The sequence below is a fragment of the Dendrobates tinctorius genome, unplaced genomic scaffold (assembly GCF_039654945.1).
Source record: "Dendrobates tinctorius isolate UK_male_01 unplaced genomic scaffold, ASM3965494v1 ptg000020l, whole genome shotgun sequence".
NCBI lineage: Eukaryota > Metazoa > Chordata > Amphibia > Anura > Dendrobatidae > Dendrobates > Dendrobates tinctorius.
This window is the reverse complement of record NW_027361688.1, coordinates 8,227,820-8,247,687: the sequence shown is the minus strand read 5'-3', so window position 1 is coordinate 8,247,687 and position 19,868 is coordinate 8,227,820. Positions and strand designations below refer to the sequence as shown.

At 50.2% G+C, this 19,868-nt stretch overlaps 1 protein-coding gene and 1 long non-coding RNA gene across 6 annotated transcripts in view; one reads left to right on the top strand and one right to left on the bottom strand.

Moving 5' to 3' along the window:
- Nucleotides 1–5,793: 5,793 nt before the first annotated feature.
- MRPS33 (mitochondrial ribosomal protein S33) lies at nt 5,794–14,481 on the bottom strand. Of its 3 annotated transcripts, none has more exons than XM_073567586.1 (3): nt 14,343–14,481; nt 6,998–7,238; nt 5,794–6,070 (listed from the first exon to the last, which is right to left on the bottom strand). In XM_073567586.1, the coding sequence occupies exons 2-3, from the start codon at nt 7,210–7,212 to the stop codon at nt 5,962–5,964; spliced, it is 324 nt and encodes a 107-aa protein (XP_073423687.1). In that variant the 5' UTR covers nt 7,213–7,238; nt 14,343–14,481; the 3' UTR covers nt 5,794–5,961. The 3 variants fall into 3 exon arrangements, with proteins under 3 accessions (XP_073423687.1, XP_073423688.1, XP_073423686.1); XM_073567587.1 differs by lacking the exon at nt 14,343–14,481 and adding an exon at nt 14,203–14,315; XM_073567585.1 differs by lacking the exon at nt 14,343–14,481 and adding an exon at nt 14,245–14,304.
- LOC141083372 (uncharacterized) overlaps nt 14,387–19,868 on the top strand; it is a 137,822-nt gene continuing 132,340 nt past the window's right edge. For 2 of the 3 annotated variants that reach the window (XR_012230698.1, XR_012230700.1), the window contains exon 1: nt 15,480–16,383. This is a non-coding gene — a long non-coding RNA (uncharacterized lncRNA). Of the gene's footprint in view, nt 14,514–15,479; nt 16,384–19,868 lie in introns of those variants that run through there. The other variant, XR_012230699.1, reaches the window with a different exon arrangement.

The following is a 19,868-nucleotide window of genomic DNA, read 5'->3' as shown; positions in this document are numbered from 1 at the left end:
GGAGCTCCAATGTTTAGGCACACAGGTACTCTTAAAACAAGACATGGCAACCGCTAAACATTCAAGCATATTTTACATTCAAAAAGTAAAATGGCACTCCTTGCCTTCTGAGCCCTGCCGTGCGCCCAAACAGTGGTTTATGACCACATATGAGGTATCAGTGTACTCAGGAGAAATTGCCCAACAAATTTTAGGATACATTTTATCCTGTTACCCATGTGAAAATGAAAAAACTGATGCTAAAATAAAATTTTGGTTGGAAAAATTAAAATGTCCATTTTTTCATTCCATGTTGCTTTAGTTCCTGTGAAGCACCTGAAGGGTTAATAATCTTCTTGAATATAGTTTTGAGTAGCTTGAGGGGTGCAGTTTTTAGAATGGTGACACTTTTGGGTATCTTCTGCCATATAGACCCCTCAAAGTGACTTCAAATATGATGTGGTCCCTAAAAAAAATGGTTTTGTAAATTTTGTTGTAAAAATGAGAAATTGCTGGTCAACTTTTAACCCTTATAACTTCCTAACGAAAAAAAATGTTGTTTCCAAAATTGTGCTGATGTAAAGTAGACATGTGGGAAATGTTATTTATTAACTATTTTGTGTCACATAACTCTCTGGTTTAACAGAATAAAAATTCAAAATTTGAAAATTGCAAAATTTTCAAAATTTTTGCCAAATTTCCATTTTTTTCACAAATAAACGCAAAAATTATTGACCTAAATATACCACTATCATGAAGCCCAATATGTCACGAAAAAACAATCTCGGAATTGCTAGGATGCGTTGAAGCATTCCTGAGTTATTACCTCATAAAGGGACATTGGTCAGAATTGCAAAAAATGGCCTGGTCATTAAGGTCAAAGTAGGCTGGGTCATGAAGGGGTTAAGAAAATACCTGGAGTTAAGTCCTCTGCTTGTAATTTTTTAGTCACTGTAAATGGGTGCTCTAGCAATTTTTCCAGCTCAGTCACCTGATTCCACTGACTTTCATTTAGCGTCAGTTGAGGGTTAGCCATGTCTACAAGAAAGGTTTTACGTTCAACCAAGCGCTGAATCATTAAGTAAGTACTGCCCCATCGTGTGGCTTGATCAATAATTGCCCCTTTTCCAGCACGTCTCTTCAAAATTGAGTCAACTTTAGGGGTTCTGGCAACAGTAGGCAATTTTCTCACCTTGCCAATCAGTGCAGCAGCATGTCCTTCTTGCAGACTGTCTCTTATAGCCAGCTGTAGCGTATGCACAACACAGCGCATGTGATGAATGAAAGAACATATTGACACAGTTTCTACAAGATCATCTAAACTATCATGTTGCTGTTCATCTGAAGCAACTTCAGTTTGCTCCTCAGTTACAATACTGTGTTCCTCTATTTCAAACATTTCTGTGTCTGTGGACCCAGAATGTTCTTCTAGCTGCTGGTCACCATCATTACTCTCATTCATTAGCTTAATAGTACTTATCATATTTGAAGCATTGTCAGTTACAACAGAAAGAACTTGCTCTTTTTTAGGTTCATAGTCTTGCAGAACCTTTTCCACCAAGACCTGGAGAAACTCACTGGTGTGATGAGCTTTGGTGTCTTATACTGCCAATGTCTTGGTAACTATTTCATTTTTGTCACAAACAAATCGGACATTGATGGCAAAATAGTTCACTCTGTGACGTGTGCAGGCATCCATTTTAAGAAACAGAAAGCGTCCCTTGAGAGTTTTTTTTAAGTTCTTCCTTTTGTTTAAAAGCTTCTTCGATTACTAATTTTCTAATACTCTCTCTCTCCAGAGAAACACCCAGCTTGCGGGCCATTTCCCCATTCAGACACATAAAAGCTGGTCGTGAAAATAATGAAATAGGCACACTATCCTTTACAACAAGCTCTATGATCTGTTTTTTAAATGTATCTACTGTCATTGTCACAGTAACTTTGTCACTGACAAAATATCTTGCAACTGATGGCTGCAAAGTTCTCTGCTCCTTTGTTTGGCTGGAAGAGCTGGGCACTGGTTCATTGATTTGGATGCAGTCTTTCTCATCCACTGCTTTCAGTACTTCTGGATGAAAGCGCTGTAAATGTCTCTTTAGATTAGAAGCTCTGGTAGGAGCATTTTTATCTTTGCCTGAATATGCACTCATCTTGGCTTCACAGCATTTGTTTTCGTCTGGATCATTTGTCATACACTGACAGACATAATGTTTTCTATCTTGAGTGATGGTGAAATGTTCAAATACAGCTGATTTAATGTGATGCTTCTTTGACATTCTCAGGTTTTTAATTCTGCATTCACAATCCAAATGACAATTGTTTTTCCTAAAAACAATTGTACAAAATTATTGCCAGGTCGTACAACTGATATAGTGGTCAGTAATACTGTTATTATTCCTCATGTACTCACAGTTAACTGATGCAAAGTTTGTTGAAAGGATAATACTTCTTAGTCTTCCTCTTCTGAGTAGCAGGCAGCTGTGAGATGCTTGGAAGACGCACACCTAGTATGATCTAGTCTAGAGGAGGAGCTTTACTACTAAGAATTTGCAACACATTTTCACTTTCAGTTTCATACATTGTAAGTAGGGGGGTTGGGGCAGCATGAGGTTAACCAAGTATAAGATTAGATAAGGGCAGTGGAGAACAGTGACACACAAGAAGTAAGAAATGTCTCTATCTCCAGCAGAACTGCTTATCACTGTTGTTCATAGTTTGATAGAACATATATATTTGAGTAACATTTATACAATTCATATGAAAGTTCAATTATGAAATATTAATACATTTTTTTTAAAGCTGGAGTCGGAGTCGGTACATTTCTACCGACTCCGACTCCAACCAAAACTAACTCCGACTCCACAATTCCAACTCCACAGCCCTGAATATAACTACTATAATACTGCCCCTATGTACAAGAATATAACTACTATAATACTGCCCCCTATGTACAAGAATATAACTACTATAATACTGCCTCCTATGTACAAGAATATAACTACTATAATACTGCTCCTATGTACAGGAATATAACTACTATAATACTGCCTCCTATGTACAAGAATATAACTACTATAATACTGCTCCTATGTACAGGAATATAACTACTATAATACTGCCCCCATGTACAAGAATATAACTACTATAATACTGCCCCTATCTATGAGAATATAACTACTATAATACTGTTCCTATGTACAGGAATATAACTACTATAATACTGCCCCCTATGTACAAGAATATAACTACTATAATACTGCTCCTATGTACAAGAATATAACTACTATAATACTGCCCCTATGTACAAGAATATTACTATAATACTGCCCCTATGTACAAGAATATACTATAATACTGCCCCTATGTACAGGAATATAACTACTATAATACTGCTCCCTATGTACAAGAAAATAACTACTATAATACTACCCCCTATGTACAAGAATATACTATAATACTGCCCCCTATGTACAAGAATATAACTACTATAATACTGCCCCCTATGTACAAGAATATAACTACTATAATACTGCCCCCTATGTACAAGAATATAACTATTATAATACTGCCCATATAATACTGCCCCCTATGTACAAGAATATAACTACTATAATACTACCCCCTATGTACAAGAATATACTATAATACTGCCCCCTATGTACAAGAATATAACTACTATAATACTGCCTCCTATGTACAAGAATATAACTACTATAATACTGCTCCTATGTACAGGAATATAACTACTATAATACTGCCCCCATGTACAAGAATATAACTACTATAATACTGCCCCTATCTATGAGAATATAACTACTATAATACTGTTCCTATGTACAGGAATATAACTACTATAATACTGCCCCCTATGTACAAGAATATAACTACTATAATACTGCTCCTATGTACAAGAATATAACTACTATAATACTGCCCCTATGTACAAGAATATTACTATAATACTGCCCCTATGTACAAGAATATACTATAATACTGCCCCTATGTACAGGAATATAACTACTATAATACTGCTCCCTATGTACAAGAAAATAACTACTATAATACTACCCCCTATGTACAAGAATATACTATAATACTGCCCCCTATGTACAAGAATATAACTACTATAATACTGCCCCCTATGTACAAGAATATAACTACTATAATACTGCCCCCTATGTACAAGAATATAACTACTATAATACTGCCTCCTATGTACAAGAATATAACTACTATAATACTGCTCCTATGTACAGGAATATAACTACTATAATACTGCCCCCATGTACAAGAATATAACTACTATAATACTGCCCCTATCTATGAGAATATAACTACTATAATACTGTTCCTATGTACAGGAATATAACTACTATAATACTGCCCCCTATGTACAAGAATATAACTACTATAATACTGCTCCTATGTACAAGAATATAACTACTATAATACTGCCCCTATGTACAAGAATATTACTATAATACTGCCCCTATGTACAAGAATATACTATAATACTGCCCCTATGTACAGGAATATAACTACTATAATACTGCTCCCTATGTACAAGAAAATAACTACTATAATACTACCCCCTATGTACAAGAATATACTATAATACTGCCCCCTATGTACAAGAATATAACTACTATAATACTGCCCCCTATGTACAAGAATATAACTACTATAATACTGCCCCCTATGTACAAGAATATAACTATTATAATACTGCCCATATAATACTGCCCCCTATGTACAAGAATATAACTACTATAATACTACCCCCTATGTACAAGAATATACTATAATACTGCCCCCTATGTACAAGAATATAACAACTATAATACTGCTCCTATGTACAAGAATATAACTACTATAATACTGCCCCTCTGTACAAGAATATAACTACTATAATACTGCCCCTCTGTACAAGAATATAACTACTATAATACTGCCCCTCTGTACAAGAATATAACTACTATAATACTGCCCCTATGTACAAGAATATAACTACTATAATACTGCCCCTATGTACAAGAATATAACTACTATAATACTGCCCCTATGTACAAGAATATAACTACTATAATACTGCCCCTATGTACAGGAATATAACTACTATAATACTGCTCCTATGTACAGGAATATAACTACTATAATACTGCTCCTATGTACAGGAATATACCTACTATAATACTGCCCCTATGTACAGGAATATAACTACTATAATACTGCCCTATATACAGGAATATAACTACTATAATACTGCCCTATACACAGGAATATAACTACTATAATACTGCCCCTATGTACAAGAATATAACTACTATAATACTGCCCCTATGTACAAGAATATAACTACTATAATACTGCCCCCTATGTATATCCATAACGGCCGGCAGGAGCGAGGTCAGGCCTTGTTGTTTGTTAAAGGGGGTCATCAATGAAATGATTATTTATGGGGTTATTCATGACTTATTTATTGCCCACTTATTGTTAGGATACGTTGTTGATATTGGCTTACTAGGGGTCTGATTTTAGGTCCTTCAGGATCTGCAGAAAGAGTGGTACATAGGTACAGTACTAAGCACAACCACAATGTACGTACAGCACGGTATCCGTGTACTTACCTATGTAATGTTTACAGGTGCCAGGACCCCCAGTGAAAGCCACCATAAGTCACACCGCTGTCCCACAGTTGGCATCCGCCACTCAGCACTTCCATAAGCCCCACCCCTTTGTCTGATTGCAGGAGTAGTGTGTGTCAGATAACTGTGAGCAAATAAAATAACATAAAAACTCAATGTAGTCGACACCTTTAAATGTGGAGGATTTCTTTATTCCACATCGTATCCATATAAGTGACTTTCATACATTGTACCAGTGACTCCACATACAGACTTCATGTCCTCAGGGCAGTAGGGCCCCACTGAAAATACCGTCCCTTTAAGTGAGAGTGACAGCAGCGTCTAAGCACTGCGCGGACTACGCGGCCTTCTTCTTGGCTCTCTTGCCTTCCCCCTTCTTTGGTGTTCCTTTTCCCCGCAGTCTCCGCAGACGCTTCATTTCTTCTTTAAAGTCCTCGTGTTCATCCCTGCAAAGGGCAACAAGTTATTGTACACAGGGGCGGCGGCGCGCTCACCGGACACAGGGGCGGCGCGCTCACCGGACACAGGGGCGGCGCGCTCACCGGACACAGGGGCGGCGCGCTCACCGGACACAGGGGCGGCGCGCTCACCGGACACAGGGGCGGCGCGCTCACCGGACACAGGGGCGGCGCGCTCACCGGACACAGGGGCGGCGCGCTCACCGGACACAGGGGCGGCGCGCTCACCGGACACAGGGGCGGCGGCGGGCTCACCGGACACAGGGGCGGCGCGCTCACCGGACACAGGGGCGGCGGCGGGCTCACCGGACACAGGGGCGGCGGCGGCGGCGCGCTCACCGGACACAGGGGCGGCGGCGCGCTCACCGGACACAGGGGCGGCGGCGCGCTCACCGGACACAGGGGCGGCGGCGGCGGCGCGCTCACCGGACACAGGGGCGGCGGCGGCGCGCTCACCGGACACAGGGGCGGCGGCGGCGGCGCGCTCACCGGACACAGGGGCGGCGGCGCGCTCACCGGACACAGGGGCGGCGGCGGCGCGCTCACCGGACACAGGGGCGGCGGCGGCGCGCTCACCGGACACAGGGGCGGCGGCGGCGCGCTCACCGGACACAGGGGCGGCGGCGGCGCGCTCACCGGACACAGGGGCGGCGGCGGCGCGCTCACCGGACACAGGGGCGGCGGCGGCGCGCTCACCGGACACAGGGGCGGCGGCGGCGCGCTCACCGGACACAGGGGCGGCGGAGCGCTCACCGGACACAGCATACGCGCTCATCTCTAATAGCAACCAATCACAGCGCAGCTTTCAGTTTACAAAATGAAAGCTGAGCTCTGATTGGTTGTTATGGGCAACAAAAACATTTTTTTCTAATCTAGGGCAGGCTTTGTGTGACGCGCAGGCCATGAGGAGTTTACCTGTAAAGGCCGAGAAATCTCAGATGGCGCATGAGCGGCGTGTAGATGTGGTGCGGCGGGTACCACTCGTAAACCTCTTTCCTTTTCACCCGGGGCTGCTCGCTTAGGAGTTTCACCACCTTCATGGAGTAGGTATTTGTCGGTCGCACCACCTCTCCGAAGATTCTGGCGCTGAGTCGGGTCATGCGGATGGCGTAATTCGACAGGGAGGACATGGCGGGAGCGGCTTGGAGGTATCGCCCTGCACAACAGAGAACGAACAACCATTGGTTCGGCGTTACTGGGCGCCCTTAGGAACAACGTATATGAGGGATAATTGGGGAACAGCCGCTTCACCCCTTCTCGGCATTATCCTAGTTTAGGTTTCTGGACAACTTGGTCACGTCTGTCAGTCTGGTTGTGCGGGATACAATACCTGACAACCATGAACAGGTTGTCGGGCACAACAAACCCCGGTAACAGGAGTCAGATTACTCATCGATGTATGAACAGCAGGGATCTGACCACCAGGACCTCTGCCGAAAAGCTCAATGAGGGGGCTGCCTGGTCCAAAAATGATACAAGAGGCGTATACAGGAAACCTAAGACTAACACCAGACAATGCAGCATGGCTGGAGTCACTGGTAATAGAAAAAAGCCCAACACTGAAAAAACAAAGCAATTAATCCCACAATCAGCCATCACCTGTACAGCCGGCCATCACCTGCCCATCACCTGTACAGTCGGTCATCACCTGCCCATCACCTGCACAGCCGGTCATCACCTGCCCATCACCTGTACAGCCGGTCATCACCTGCCCATCACCTGTACAGCCGGTCATCACCTGCCCATCACCTGTACAGCCGGCCATCACGTGCCCATCACCTGTACAGCCGGCCATCACGTGCCCATCACCTGTACAGCCGGCCATCACCTGCCCATCACCTGTACAGCCGGTCATCACGTGCCCATCACCTGTACAGCCGGCCATCACGTGCCCATCACCTGTACAGCCGGCCATCACCTGCCCATCACCTGTACAGCCGGCCATCACCTGCCCATCACCTGTACAGCCGGTCATCACGTGTCCATCACCTGTACAGCCGGTCATCACGTGCCCATCACCTGTACAGCCGGTCATCACGTGCCCATCACCTGTACAGCCGGCCATCACCTGCCCATCACCTGTACAGCCGGTCATCACGTGCCCATCACCTGTACAGCTGGTCATCACGTGCCCATCACCTGTACAGCCGGTCATCACGTGCCCATCACCTGTACAGCCGGCCATCACCTGCCCATAACCTGTACAGCCAGCCATCACCTGTACAGCCAGCCATCATGTGCCCATCACCTGTATAGCCTGCCACCATGTACACATCACTTGTACAGATTGCCATCAAATGCACATCACCTGTACAGCCTGGCCATCACCTGCCCATCACCTGTACAGCCGGTCACCACATGCACATCACCTGGACAGCCCACCATCACCTGCACATCACCTATACAACCGGCCATCAACTGCCATCATCTGTCCATCACCTGCTCATCACCTGTACAGCCGGCCATCACCTGTCCAACAAGCCATCACCTGTTCAATAAGCCATCACTGGACCAACAAGCCATCATTTGTCCTAAAAGGCAACACATGTCCATCACCAGTACAACCAGCCATTACATGCCCAACAAGCCATCACCTACCCATCACCTGTACAGCCGGCCATTAACTGCCAAACCAGCCATCACCTGATCATCACCTGTACAGCCAGCCATTACCTGCAGAACAACCCATCACCTGCACAGCAGGCAATCACCAGCCATCACCTGTACAGCCGGCCATCCTGTGTACAACCAACAACCAAGACCAATAACTTTTTCCCTTTTCTATCCACATCGCCGTATGACGTCTAATTTGTTTGTGGGACGAGTCGTATTTTTGAACGACATCATTCACTTTACTATATAATGTACGGAGAAATGAGAAAATGTAAAAATGACCCGACAGTGCGATGACGATACCAAACTTATCTTTTTTCTTTTATAACAAAATGATTAAAAAAAAATCCTAATTTTGTAAAATAAAGCTGGAGAAGCCGCTGGGGTGATTGTGCTACGCAATCGGAGCTCGTTCTGGTGGCCTCCGATTCCTGCCGTGTATGGCGAGGGCTCCGCAGCTGAGCCTGCACGACGCACCCACACCCCTCGCCATGGATGTGACCGGCACATATCGAGAAGAGGGTAAAGGTGCGATAGTGGGAAAAAAAATATCGTGATGCCGTGGTGAATATTTAAGATATTTGTCACTAGTCTGGCATCAGCAGGACGGCCATGACGGCTGTGAGGAGGGAGCAGGCGGCGCCCAGGACGGGATTTACAGACATTCCTGTCACCTCAATAATAAGCAGAACTGACATTTATTACAGTACGAGGTCTTTATAGTCACAGACTATTACCGCCACATAGTGAAGGGCAGGGCCAGAAAACCGCCTCATATAGGAACGAGCGCCAGGAATTAGCGCGATAGCGGCTGCTACAGAGGGGCCAAGAAATGGGATCCCTGTATGGGACATTATCGGCACTAATAAGGCAGAGGGGCGGGGGGCTATCTGTAGGAGACCACCCCGGAGAGGGGCCTAGAGACATAAGAGGAACGCTGAATGTGTACAGAGGTGCTGAGGGTGGGAGGGATTGGGCACGATGATTTTCAATCTGCCCGATTTCTTCTTCAATATTAAGCAATAAATGTCCCCTCCTCAGTATTACTAACACATGCCGCCTAGAGGACACTGCTACAAATTTACTTCACTGCACGGTGACACTTCACTCATTTAGTCCCAACATCATTAGTCAGATACGTTAGCTAGCATTCTTACTAAAGGATGGGCGCCTCGGAGTGCGGTGTGTGGTCAGGTGACGGGCGGATCACAGTGCGGTGCATGATCAGGTGACGGGCGGCTCAGAGTGCGGTGTGCGGTCAGGTGACGGGCGGATCAGAGTGCGGTGTGCGGTCAGGTGACGGGCGGCTCGGAGTGCGGTCAGGTGACGGGCGGCTCGGAGTGCGGTCAGGTGACGGGCGGCTCGGAGTGCGGTCAGGTGACGGGCGGCTCGGAGTGCGGTCAGGTGACGGGCGGCTCGGAGTGCGGTCAGGTGACGGGCGGCTCGGAGTGCGGTCAGGTGACGGGCGGCTCGGAGTGTGGTCAGGTGACAGGCGGCTCGGAGTGCGGTCAGGTGACGGGCGGCTCGGAGTGTGGTGTGTTGTCAGGTGACGGGCGGATCGGAGCGCGGTGTGTGGTCAGGTGACAGGCGGATCGGAGTGCGGTGTGCGGTCAGGTGACGGGCGGATCGGAGTGCGGTGTGCGGTCAGGTGACGGGCGGATCGGAGTGCGGTGTGCGGTCAGGTGACGGGCGGATCGGAGTGCGGTCAGGTGACAGGCGGCTCGGAGTGCGGTGTGTGGTCAGGTGACGGACGGATCGTAGTGCGGCGGAACGGAGTGCGGTGTGCGGTCAGGTGACGGGCGGATCGGAGTGCAGTCAGGTGACGGACGGATCGGAGTGCGGTGTGTAGTCAGGTGACGATCGGCTCGGAGTGCGGTGTGTGGTCAGGTGCGGGCGGATCGGAGTGCGGTGTGCGGTCAGGTGACGGGCGGATCGGAGTGCGGTGTGCGGTCAGGTGACGGGCGGATCGGAGTGCGGTGTGCGGTCAGGTGACGGGCGGATCGGAGTGCGGTGTGCGGTCAGGTGACGGGCGGATCGGAGTGCGGTGTGCGGTCAGGTGACGGGCGGCTCGGAGTGCGGTCAGGTGACAGGCGGCTCGGAGTGCGGTGTGTGGTCAGGTGACGGACGGATCGTAGTGCGGCGGATCGGAGTGCGGTGTGCGGTCAGGTGACGGGCGGATCGGAGTGCAGTCAGGTGACGGACGGATCGGAGTGCGGTGTGTAGTCAGGTGACGATCGGCTCGGAGTGCGGTGTGGGGTCAGGTGACGGGCGGATCGGAGTGCGGTGTGTGGTCAGGTGCGGGCGGATCGGAGTGCGGTGTGTGGTCAGGTGACGGGCGGCTCGGAGTGCGGTCAGGTGACGGGCGGCTCGTAGCGCGGTGTGCGGTCAGGTGACGGGCGGATCGGAGCGCGGTGTGCGGTCAGGTGACGGGCGGATCGTAGCGCGGTGTGCGGTCAGGTGACGGACGGATCGTAGCGCGGTGTGCGGTCAGGTGACGGGCGGATCGGAGTGCGGTGTGCGGTCAGGTGACGGGCGGATCGGAGTGCGGTCAGGTGACGGGCGGATCGGAGTGCGGTCAGGTGACGGGCGGATCGGAGTGCGGTCAGGTGACGGGCGGATCGGAGTGCAGTGTGCGGTCAGGTGACGGGCGGCTCGGAGTGCGGTGTGGGGTCAGGTGACGGGCGGCTCGGAGTGCGGTGTGGGGTCAGGTGACGGGCGGCTCGGAGTGCGGTGTGGGGTCAGGTGACGGGCGGCTCGGAGTGCGGTGTGGGGTCAGGTGACGGGCGGATCGGAGTGCGGTGTGGGGTCAGGTGACGGGCGGATCGGAGTGCGGTGTGGGGTCAGGTGACGGGCGGATCGGAGTGCGGTGTGCGGTCAGGTGACGGACGGATCGGAGTGTGGTCAGGTGACGGGCGGATCGGAGTGCGGTGTGGGGTCAGGTGACGGGCGGATCGGAGTGTGGTGTGGGGTCAGGTGACGGGCGGATCGGAGTGCGGTGTGGGGTCAGGTGACGGGCGGATCGGAGTGCGGTGTGGGGTCAGGTGACGGGCGGATCGGAGTGCGGTCAGGTGACGGGCGGATCGGAGTGCGGTCAGGTGACGGGCGGATCGGAGTGCGGTCAGGTGACGGGCGGAACGGAGTGCGGTCAGGTGACGGGCGGATCGGAGTGCGGTCAGGTGACGGGCGGATCGGAGTGCGGTCAGGTGACGGGCGGCTCGGAGTGCGGTCAGGTGACGGGCGGCTCGGAGTGCGGTCAGGTGACGGGCGGCTCGGAGTGCGGTGTGGGGTCAGGTGACGGGCGGATCGGAGTGCGGTGTGGGGTCAGGTGACGGGCGGATCGGAGTGCGGTGTGGGGTCAGGTGACGGGCGGATCGGAGTGCGGTGTGGGGTCAGGTGACGGGCGGATCGGAGTGCGGTGTGGGGTCAGGTGACGGGCGGATCGGAGTGCGGTGTGGGGTCAGGTGACGGGCGGATCGGAGTGCGGTGTGCGGTCAGGTGACGGACGGATCGGAGTGCGGTCAGGTGACGGACGGATCGGAGTGTGGTCAGGTGACGGGCGGATCGGAGTGCGGTGTGGGGTCAGGTGACGGGCGGATCGGAGTGCGGTGTGGGGTCAGGTGACGGGCGGATCGGAGTGCGGTGTGGGGTCAGGTGACGGGCGGATCGGAGTGCGGTCAGGTGACGGGCGGATCGGAGTGCGGTGTGGGGTCAGGTGACGGGCGGATCGGAGTGCGGTGTGGGGTCAGGTGACGGACGGATCGGAGTGCGGTCAGGTGACGGACGGATCGGAGTGTGGTCAGGTGACGGGCGGATCGGAGTGCGGTGTGGGGTCAGGTGACGGGCGGATCGGAGTGCGGTGTGGGGTCAGGTGACGGGCGGATCGGAGTGCGGTGTGGGGTCAGGTGACGGGCGGATCGGAGTGCGGTGTGGGGTCAGGTGACGGGCGGATCGGAGTGCGGTGTGCGGTCAGGTGACGGACGGATCGGAGTGCGGTCAGGTGACGGACGGATCGGAGTGTGGTCAGGTGACGGGCGGATCGGAGTGCGGTGTGGGGTCAGGTGACGGGCGGATCGGAGTGCGGTGTGGGGTCAGGTGACGGGCGGATCGGAGTGCGGTGTGGGGTCAGGTGACGGGCGGATCGGAGTGCGGTCAGGTGACGGGCGGATCGGAGTGCGGTGTGGGGTCAGGTGACGGGCGGATCGGAGTGCGGTGTGGGGTCAGGTGACGGGCGGATCGGAGTGCGGTGTGGGGTCAGGTGACGGGCGGATCGGAGTGCGGTGTGGGGTCAGGTGACGGGCGGATCGGAGTGCGGTCAGGTGACGGGCGGATCGGAGTGCGGTGTGCGGTCAGGTGCCGGGCGGATCGGAGTGCTGTGTGGGGTCAGGTGACGGGCGGATCGGAGTGCGGTGTGGGGTCAGGTGACGGGCCGATCGGAGTGCGGTGTGGGGTCAGGTGACGGGCCGATCGGAGTGCGGTGTGCGGTCAGGTGACGGACGGATCGGAGTGCGGTGTGCGGTCAGGTGACGGACGGATCGGAGTGCGGTCAGGTGACGGACGGATCGGAGTGTGGTCAGGTGACGGGCGGATCGGAGTGCGGTGTGGGGTCAGGTGACGGGCCGATCGGAGTGCGGTGTGGGGTCAGGTGACGGGCCGATCGGAGTGCGGTGTGGGGTCAGGTGACGGGCGGATCGGAGTGCGGTGTGCGGTCAGGTGACGGACGGATCGGAGTGCGGTCAGGTGACGGACGGATCGGAGTGTGGTCAGGTGACGGGCGGATCGGAGTGCGGTGTGGGGTCAGGTGACGGGCGGATCGGAGTGCGGTGTGGGGTCAGGTGACGGGCGGATCGGAGTGCGGTGTGCGGTCAGGTGACGGACGGATCGGAGTGTGGTCAGGTGACGGGCGGATCGGAGTGCGGTGTGGGGTCAGGTGACGGGCGGATCGGAGTGTGGTGTGGGGTCAGGTGACGGGCGGATCGGAGTGCGGTGTGGGGTCAGGTGACGGGCGGATCGGAGTGCGGTGTGGGGTCAGGTGACGGGCGGATCGGAGTGCGGTCAGGTGACGGGCGGATCGGAGTGCGGTCAGGTGACGGGCGGATCGGAGTGCGGTCAGGTGACGGGCGGAACGGAGTGCGGTCAGGTGACGGGCGGATCGGAGTGCGGTCAGGTGACGGGCGGATCGGAGTGCGGTCAGGTGACGGGCGGATCGGAGTGCGGTCAGGTGACGGGCGGCTCGGAGTGCGGTCAGGTGACGGGCGGATCGGAGTGCGGTGTGGGGTCAGGTGACGGGCGGATCGGAGTGCGGTCAGGTGACGGGCGGATCGGAGTGCGGTGTGCGGTCAGGTGCCGGGCGGATCGGAGTGCTGTGTGGGGTCAAGTGACGGGCGGATCGGAGTGCGGTGTGGGGTCAGGTGACGGGCCGATCGGAGTGAGGTCATGTGACATATGGTCAGGTGATGTGTGGCCTGGCAGATTATTCCACCCCACCTCCATACACACCACACAATCACCTCATGTCTATGCCGCCTGACATTACACGGCGCCGCACACACCTCCGCTCATCAGGACCTGCAATTATTACTGCCCACAGTCACCTCTCATGCACGCAAGTAAATCAGGGGTTAATTATCGCCCAGCGACCCCTTCTTACCCGGCTGACCTCTCCACAGTCTTACATGCAGCCTGTCTAACCCGGAAGTGGTTTACAGACCGGATTTCAGCAGCGCGCATGCGCACGTCTGTTAGTTTTGAGGTTGCCCAGCAACGGCTCCTCCTAACGACGGCGCTGCACTTCAGAGGTGACGTCGGCGCATACTGTCACGTGTGTAGAGCCTATGTACGATAGGGAGCGAGATGATATGAGGGAAGAGGAGAAATTAATAGCAGCCAATAAGGTCATTGCTTTCATTTTCCAAAGAGGCTGTAAAAAATGAGAGCTCGGCTGTGATTGGTTGCTATGGATATGTGTTGCGAGGTTGTATAGAGTTTTCTGTAGATGACTATGGGATGTCTTCCAGTGTCCCCAGTGCTCAGGCTGGGATTTCAGGCGACGTGCCACTGTGGCTGGCACTAGAGTGGAAGCTTCTGTACGGGATCACAGCAGTGATGTCATCGTGTTCAGGGGTCACAGCAGTGATGTCATCGTGCTCAGGGGTCACAGCAGTGATATAGTGTTCAGGGGAGGTCACAGCAGTGATGTCATCGTGTTCAGGGGTCACAGCAGTGATATAGTGTTCAGGGGAGGTCACAGCAGTGATGTAGGTTTTTTGGGGTCACAGCAGTGATGTCATAATGTTCATGGGTCAGAGCAGTGATGTAGGTTTTTGGGGTCACAGCAGTGATGTCGTAGGTTTTTGGGGTCACAGCAGTGATGTCATAGTGTTCATGGGTCACAGCAGTGATGTCTTAGGTTTTTGGGGTCACAGCAGTGATGTCTTAGGTTTTTGGGGTCACAGCAGTGTTTGAGGCCAGGTCACCTCTTTGAAGCAGCTCCTCATGAAATCCTCTCCAAACTTGCTACTGAACAATCAAAAGGCTGCAAAAAACATTTCAGAAAAAAAACCTCTTCTAAAATGCTTCAAAAACTTTTCAAAACCAACTTCAGGAAACGAAAAACTGCCCGAAAGAAGGCGCGTTTCCTGAAGAGGTTTCCATAGAAAACTGCACCGGAAAAAGACCGGAAAGCTGAGTTCACACTGAGTGTTGTAAAGAGTTGGATTTTTGGTGGATCCTCACTAAAATCCTCCTCAAAAACTACTATCAATCTTAGGGTATGTGTCACTTCTTTTAGGAACCGGCTGTGTTTTTCCAGAAATGTCTTTTTTTGGCATCTTTTCGTATCTCTTTTTGCAGCAGCTTTTTTTTCTTTTTTTGGGGTGGGGGGGTGATCTGCCCCAAACTACGAACTGTCCAATCAAAAGGCAGCAAAAACACTTCAGGCAAAAACTCATCAAAATCACTACACCAAATGAAAAACTGCTCCAAAAAACTCCCCAAAAGGGTATGTGCACACCAGATCTTTGTTCCGCCGGCCGGAGCCTCTGAGTTTTCCTAGGTGAAAACTCTCCAGGAAAATGTCTGCAGCTTCATTTCCCTCCTACCCACCGACTTTTGGCCCGATGACAGTGGACCCACTGCGTCACTGCCCGGGCTTACTCTGGAAGGATGTGACTAAGTGGCTACCTGGTCTGTACTAGAACCTCTGGTGGTGAGGATAGGCTTGGTCCCCAGATCTGCAGCAGGTGACTGAAGAGTCAGAGGTACAGAGGGCATAAACAGAGACGTGGTCAGAAAGTCTGTGGTTGGGGCGGACAGCGCAAGTTCAAAATGCGGAGCCGGGGTCATGAGCGGAGAGATCAGACAAAATGAAGAAACAAGCCAGTTCAGTAACAGTAGAGACAAAACTATAATGCTCCTAGACAGGATGCTAGAGACGCTCTGCAACTATGAAACTAAGTTCAGGCAAGAACCAGAGGGATGAACTGCCTAATATATTCCCTGCTGGCAGTGGACAGGACAGGGAGGCAAAACTCTACAGGACACAGCGGGTTAAATTCCTGCAGAGTCTGGCCGCTCCTCCCTATAGCCAGGTGAAGAGGCTCCAGCCACCTGAGAATGTAGCAGTGCTGGAAGTGTTCGCACGCAGCTCAGCGAGATGGCCTGACACTGGGAGGAGCAGAGCGGTGACCGCAGTGAGTAGGATAGTGCAGAGAAGGGGTGCGAGTTACCGACGTGACACTTCATCTCTCTCCTACTCCCTATCTTGATGACTACGAGGGGACCCACAGCAATTGGGCAGTAGTCACCTAATTGATGTTGATTTTGTAAAAACATATTTATTATTGAAGATTAAAAAATAATCACTTTCATGGAGCCTAACTGTTACATCTGCACCTTCATCTCCCCCCTTACCTTTCAGCCCTGCCCTGATGACTTTAAGTGATCCTGATGGTGATAAGTGTTGAGTTGCGAAAACCTATTTAATATAGAAGATTATAAAATAACCACTGTCATCGGGACTGATTGCTACATCTGCAGCTTCATCTCCCTCCTACCCCCTTCTGTGAAGCTACATCTGCAGCTTCATCTCCCCCCTACCCCATTTCGTGAAGCTGCATCTGCAGCTTCATCTCCCTCCTACCCCCTTCCGTGATGTCGACAAAGGGACCTTCAGTAATCAGTAACTTGTCGCTTAATTAATAAGTGTTGATTTGAAGAAAACTTATTTCTTATAGAAGATTAAAAAATAGTTCCTGTCATCGGGGCTCATTGCTACATCTGCAGCTTCATCTCCCTCCTACCCCCTTCTGTGAAGCTACATCTGCAGCTTCATCTCCCCCCTACCCCATTTCGTGAAGCTACATCTGCAGCTTCATCTCCCTCCTACCCCCTTCCGTGATGTCGACAAAGGGACCTTCAGTAATCAGTAACTTGTCGCTTAATTAACAAGTGTTGATTTGAAGAAAACTTATTTCTTATAGAAGATTAAAAAATAGTTCCTGTCATTGGGGCTGATTGCTACATCGGCAGCTTCATCTCCCTGTTACCCTTTTCCCTGATTACTACGATGGGATCCCCAGAAATCAGGGTCTTATTTCCTAATTGATTGTTTATTTATGAAAAACGTATTTATTATTAAAGATCATTAAATAATTACTGTCATCGGGGCTGACTACTACATCTGCAGCTTCATATCCCTCCTATCCTACTTCCCTGTCCCGATGACTGCAAGGGGGACCGCAGCAATCAGGCACTTATCTCCTAACTGATTAGTATTGTTATGGGGAAAATCTATTTATTATAGTAGATTATAAAATAACTACTGTCATCGGGGCCGACTGCTACATCTGCAGCTTCATCTCCCTCTTACCCCTTTCCCTGATTACTACGATGGGACCCCCAGTGATCAGGCTCTTAAGTATTTATTTGTGAAAGACGTATCTATTTTAGAGAAGATTATAAAATAGTTATTGGCATTGGGGCCGACTGCTACATCTGCAGCTTCACCTCCCCCCTACCCTGCTTTAGTATGACCAATATGTCCTGCATCCCTGGCTTTGCTCTATGGGGGTCTCCTGGCAGAGCTCAAGCGTAGTGAGTGTCCCGTAGTCATTAAGTGTCTGTCCCCGCAGGCTAATGACAGCGCGAGTGCTAAGCTCTGATAACGCCGCCGCTCACCACGTCCCCCCCATCACCATCATTTCCCCCCTTTACAAATTAACCTGCGTATTAATCATCATCGCGCCCTACATAAAGTGACTTTTCAAGGAGCTCATTAAAAATAATGCACCTGTTTATTAATGGTGTTTTTCCGTGCAATTACCGAGTGGAAAATCCCGACCCTTTCTCCGTTTTTTTAAATTAACTCTGTCAGTTCCAGTCCGGTTGGGGACAATTTGTATTTCTAGCACTAGATCCAACCCGAGCAAGGTCAGAAGTGAATATGAGGAGAAAATATCTGTAAGGAATGATGCCCAGGAAAAATAAAAATCGCTTCCAGTGCAATTGCTCCGACGCTCAGGACGCAATCACCCTCCTCACCGACAAGCGTTCATCCTTTTTTGTGTTCAGGGTTCTCAGCCGCTCGTCAGAATATTAAATATCCGGCGCCGCTTCGGTGAACGAAAGCTGTAAAAAGTATGAACTGGGCACCATTATTAGGGGAAAAAAAATAAAAATAGAAAAGCGTTTTTCATTCAGGACCCTGGGAAAGCTGGGTGACAAGCCAAAACTGTAAAGGTAGCCCCATTGGTTATTATTCAGCTTTTATCAGACCCCTGAGCGGCCAATCTGCTTAGTCATGTCATGATATATTTATATTTGCCATTCAGGCATCCAGAAAAGATGGGTGGCCATGTTGGTTACTATTTAGCTTTCCCAGACTTCCCGAATGGTAGACCTCCCTTAGTAATGAGATGAATTAAAGAGATCAATTACTGTTCAGGATTATGGGAAAGCTGGGTGCCGCATTGATGACCTTATTGGTCATTACTCAGCTTTTCCAGACTCCCAAACAGAAAATCTGCAGCGTTTTATAATGATATGTACTATCACACTGCATCCCCCATTCAGGACTATGGGAAAGCTATGTGGATGCTGCAGTAGGGGACTTTTTCTGTCTTCTGAATAGCAGATCTGCTTAGTTCTGTATTTATACAACTTCATATCAATGCATAATTAGGGATTATTTTGCCATTCTGGACTTTTGGAAAGCTGTGTGAGTGCTACAGTTGTGGCAATGTTGGGTTTTATCAAAGCTTTTCCTGGCTTCTGATGGGCAGATCTCTAAGTGATGTAAAGATAAATTCTCTAACTCCGTATTAACAAATAAATATGTTGTTCCAGATTCTAGGAAAGCTGGGTGACAGACTATATGGGAGCTGTAATGGTGACTATCTTGAATCACTCAGCTTTCCTGGACTTCAGAATGGCACATCTGCCTAGTAACGTAACAAAGAAATCACAGATTTTTTTTTATTTCACTTACATACAGTATAACTAAGAAGAATGAATGATCAGGATTCTAGGAAAGCTGGGTGCCCACCCCTGTGGCTGCTGCAATGGCTTCTCTTGAGTCTGAATCATTACAGTACGAATTAGAATTCTGCATCTCAGAAAATCTGGATGGCAAAATCCAAGTTTATTGGGCTATCACACAGCTTTTCCATGGTCCTGAATGTCACGTTTATGTAGTAATACACCCTGGATCAGGTGTAGCTCTTGTAGATGTGTGTATGAAGCTTTAGGATGGCCACCGCAGACATCAGGAGGCTTGATGGATTTGATTTCTAATGCGGAAACTTAATAATTTTCTTCTCTAAATCAAAACAGACTGTCAGCTCACTGAGAGATCAGATTGCAGCTGCCTATTGAAGTCTATGGAGGAGCAAAATGGGAGAGGCAGAAATACATACTTGGGCCCCCTTCACACATCCATTTTTCATGTCCGTATGTGGTCCGTTTTTAAACGACCACAAATACAGACACACGCGCACCCACTGTATTCAGTGGTTGTCCGCACATGTCAGGTTTTTCACACGGACCAAGTGTCTGTGTGAAAAACCCACAGACATGAACTTTTTTTTAACAGCAGCATGGGCCGCAAAACGTCCTGCACACGTGCACACTGATGACACACGGAAGACATCCGTGTGCCATCAGTGTGACACGTACCGGT

Excerpts from the sequence above, each read along its gene's own strand:
- MRPS33 (XM_073567585.1), bottom strand. Across the intron at positions 6,071-6,997 it reads AGATTTCTCGGCCTTTACAG|GGATGAACACGAGGACTTTA; the intron begins GTAAACTCCTCA and ends TGCCCTTTGCAG.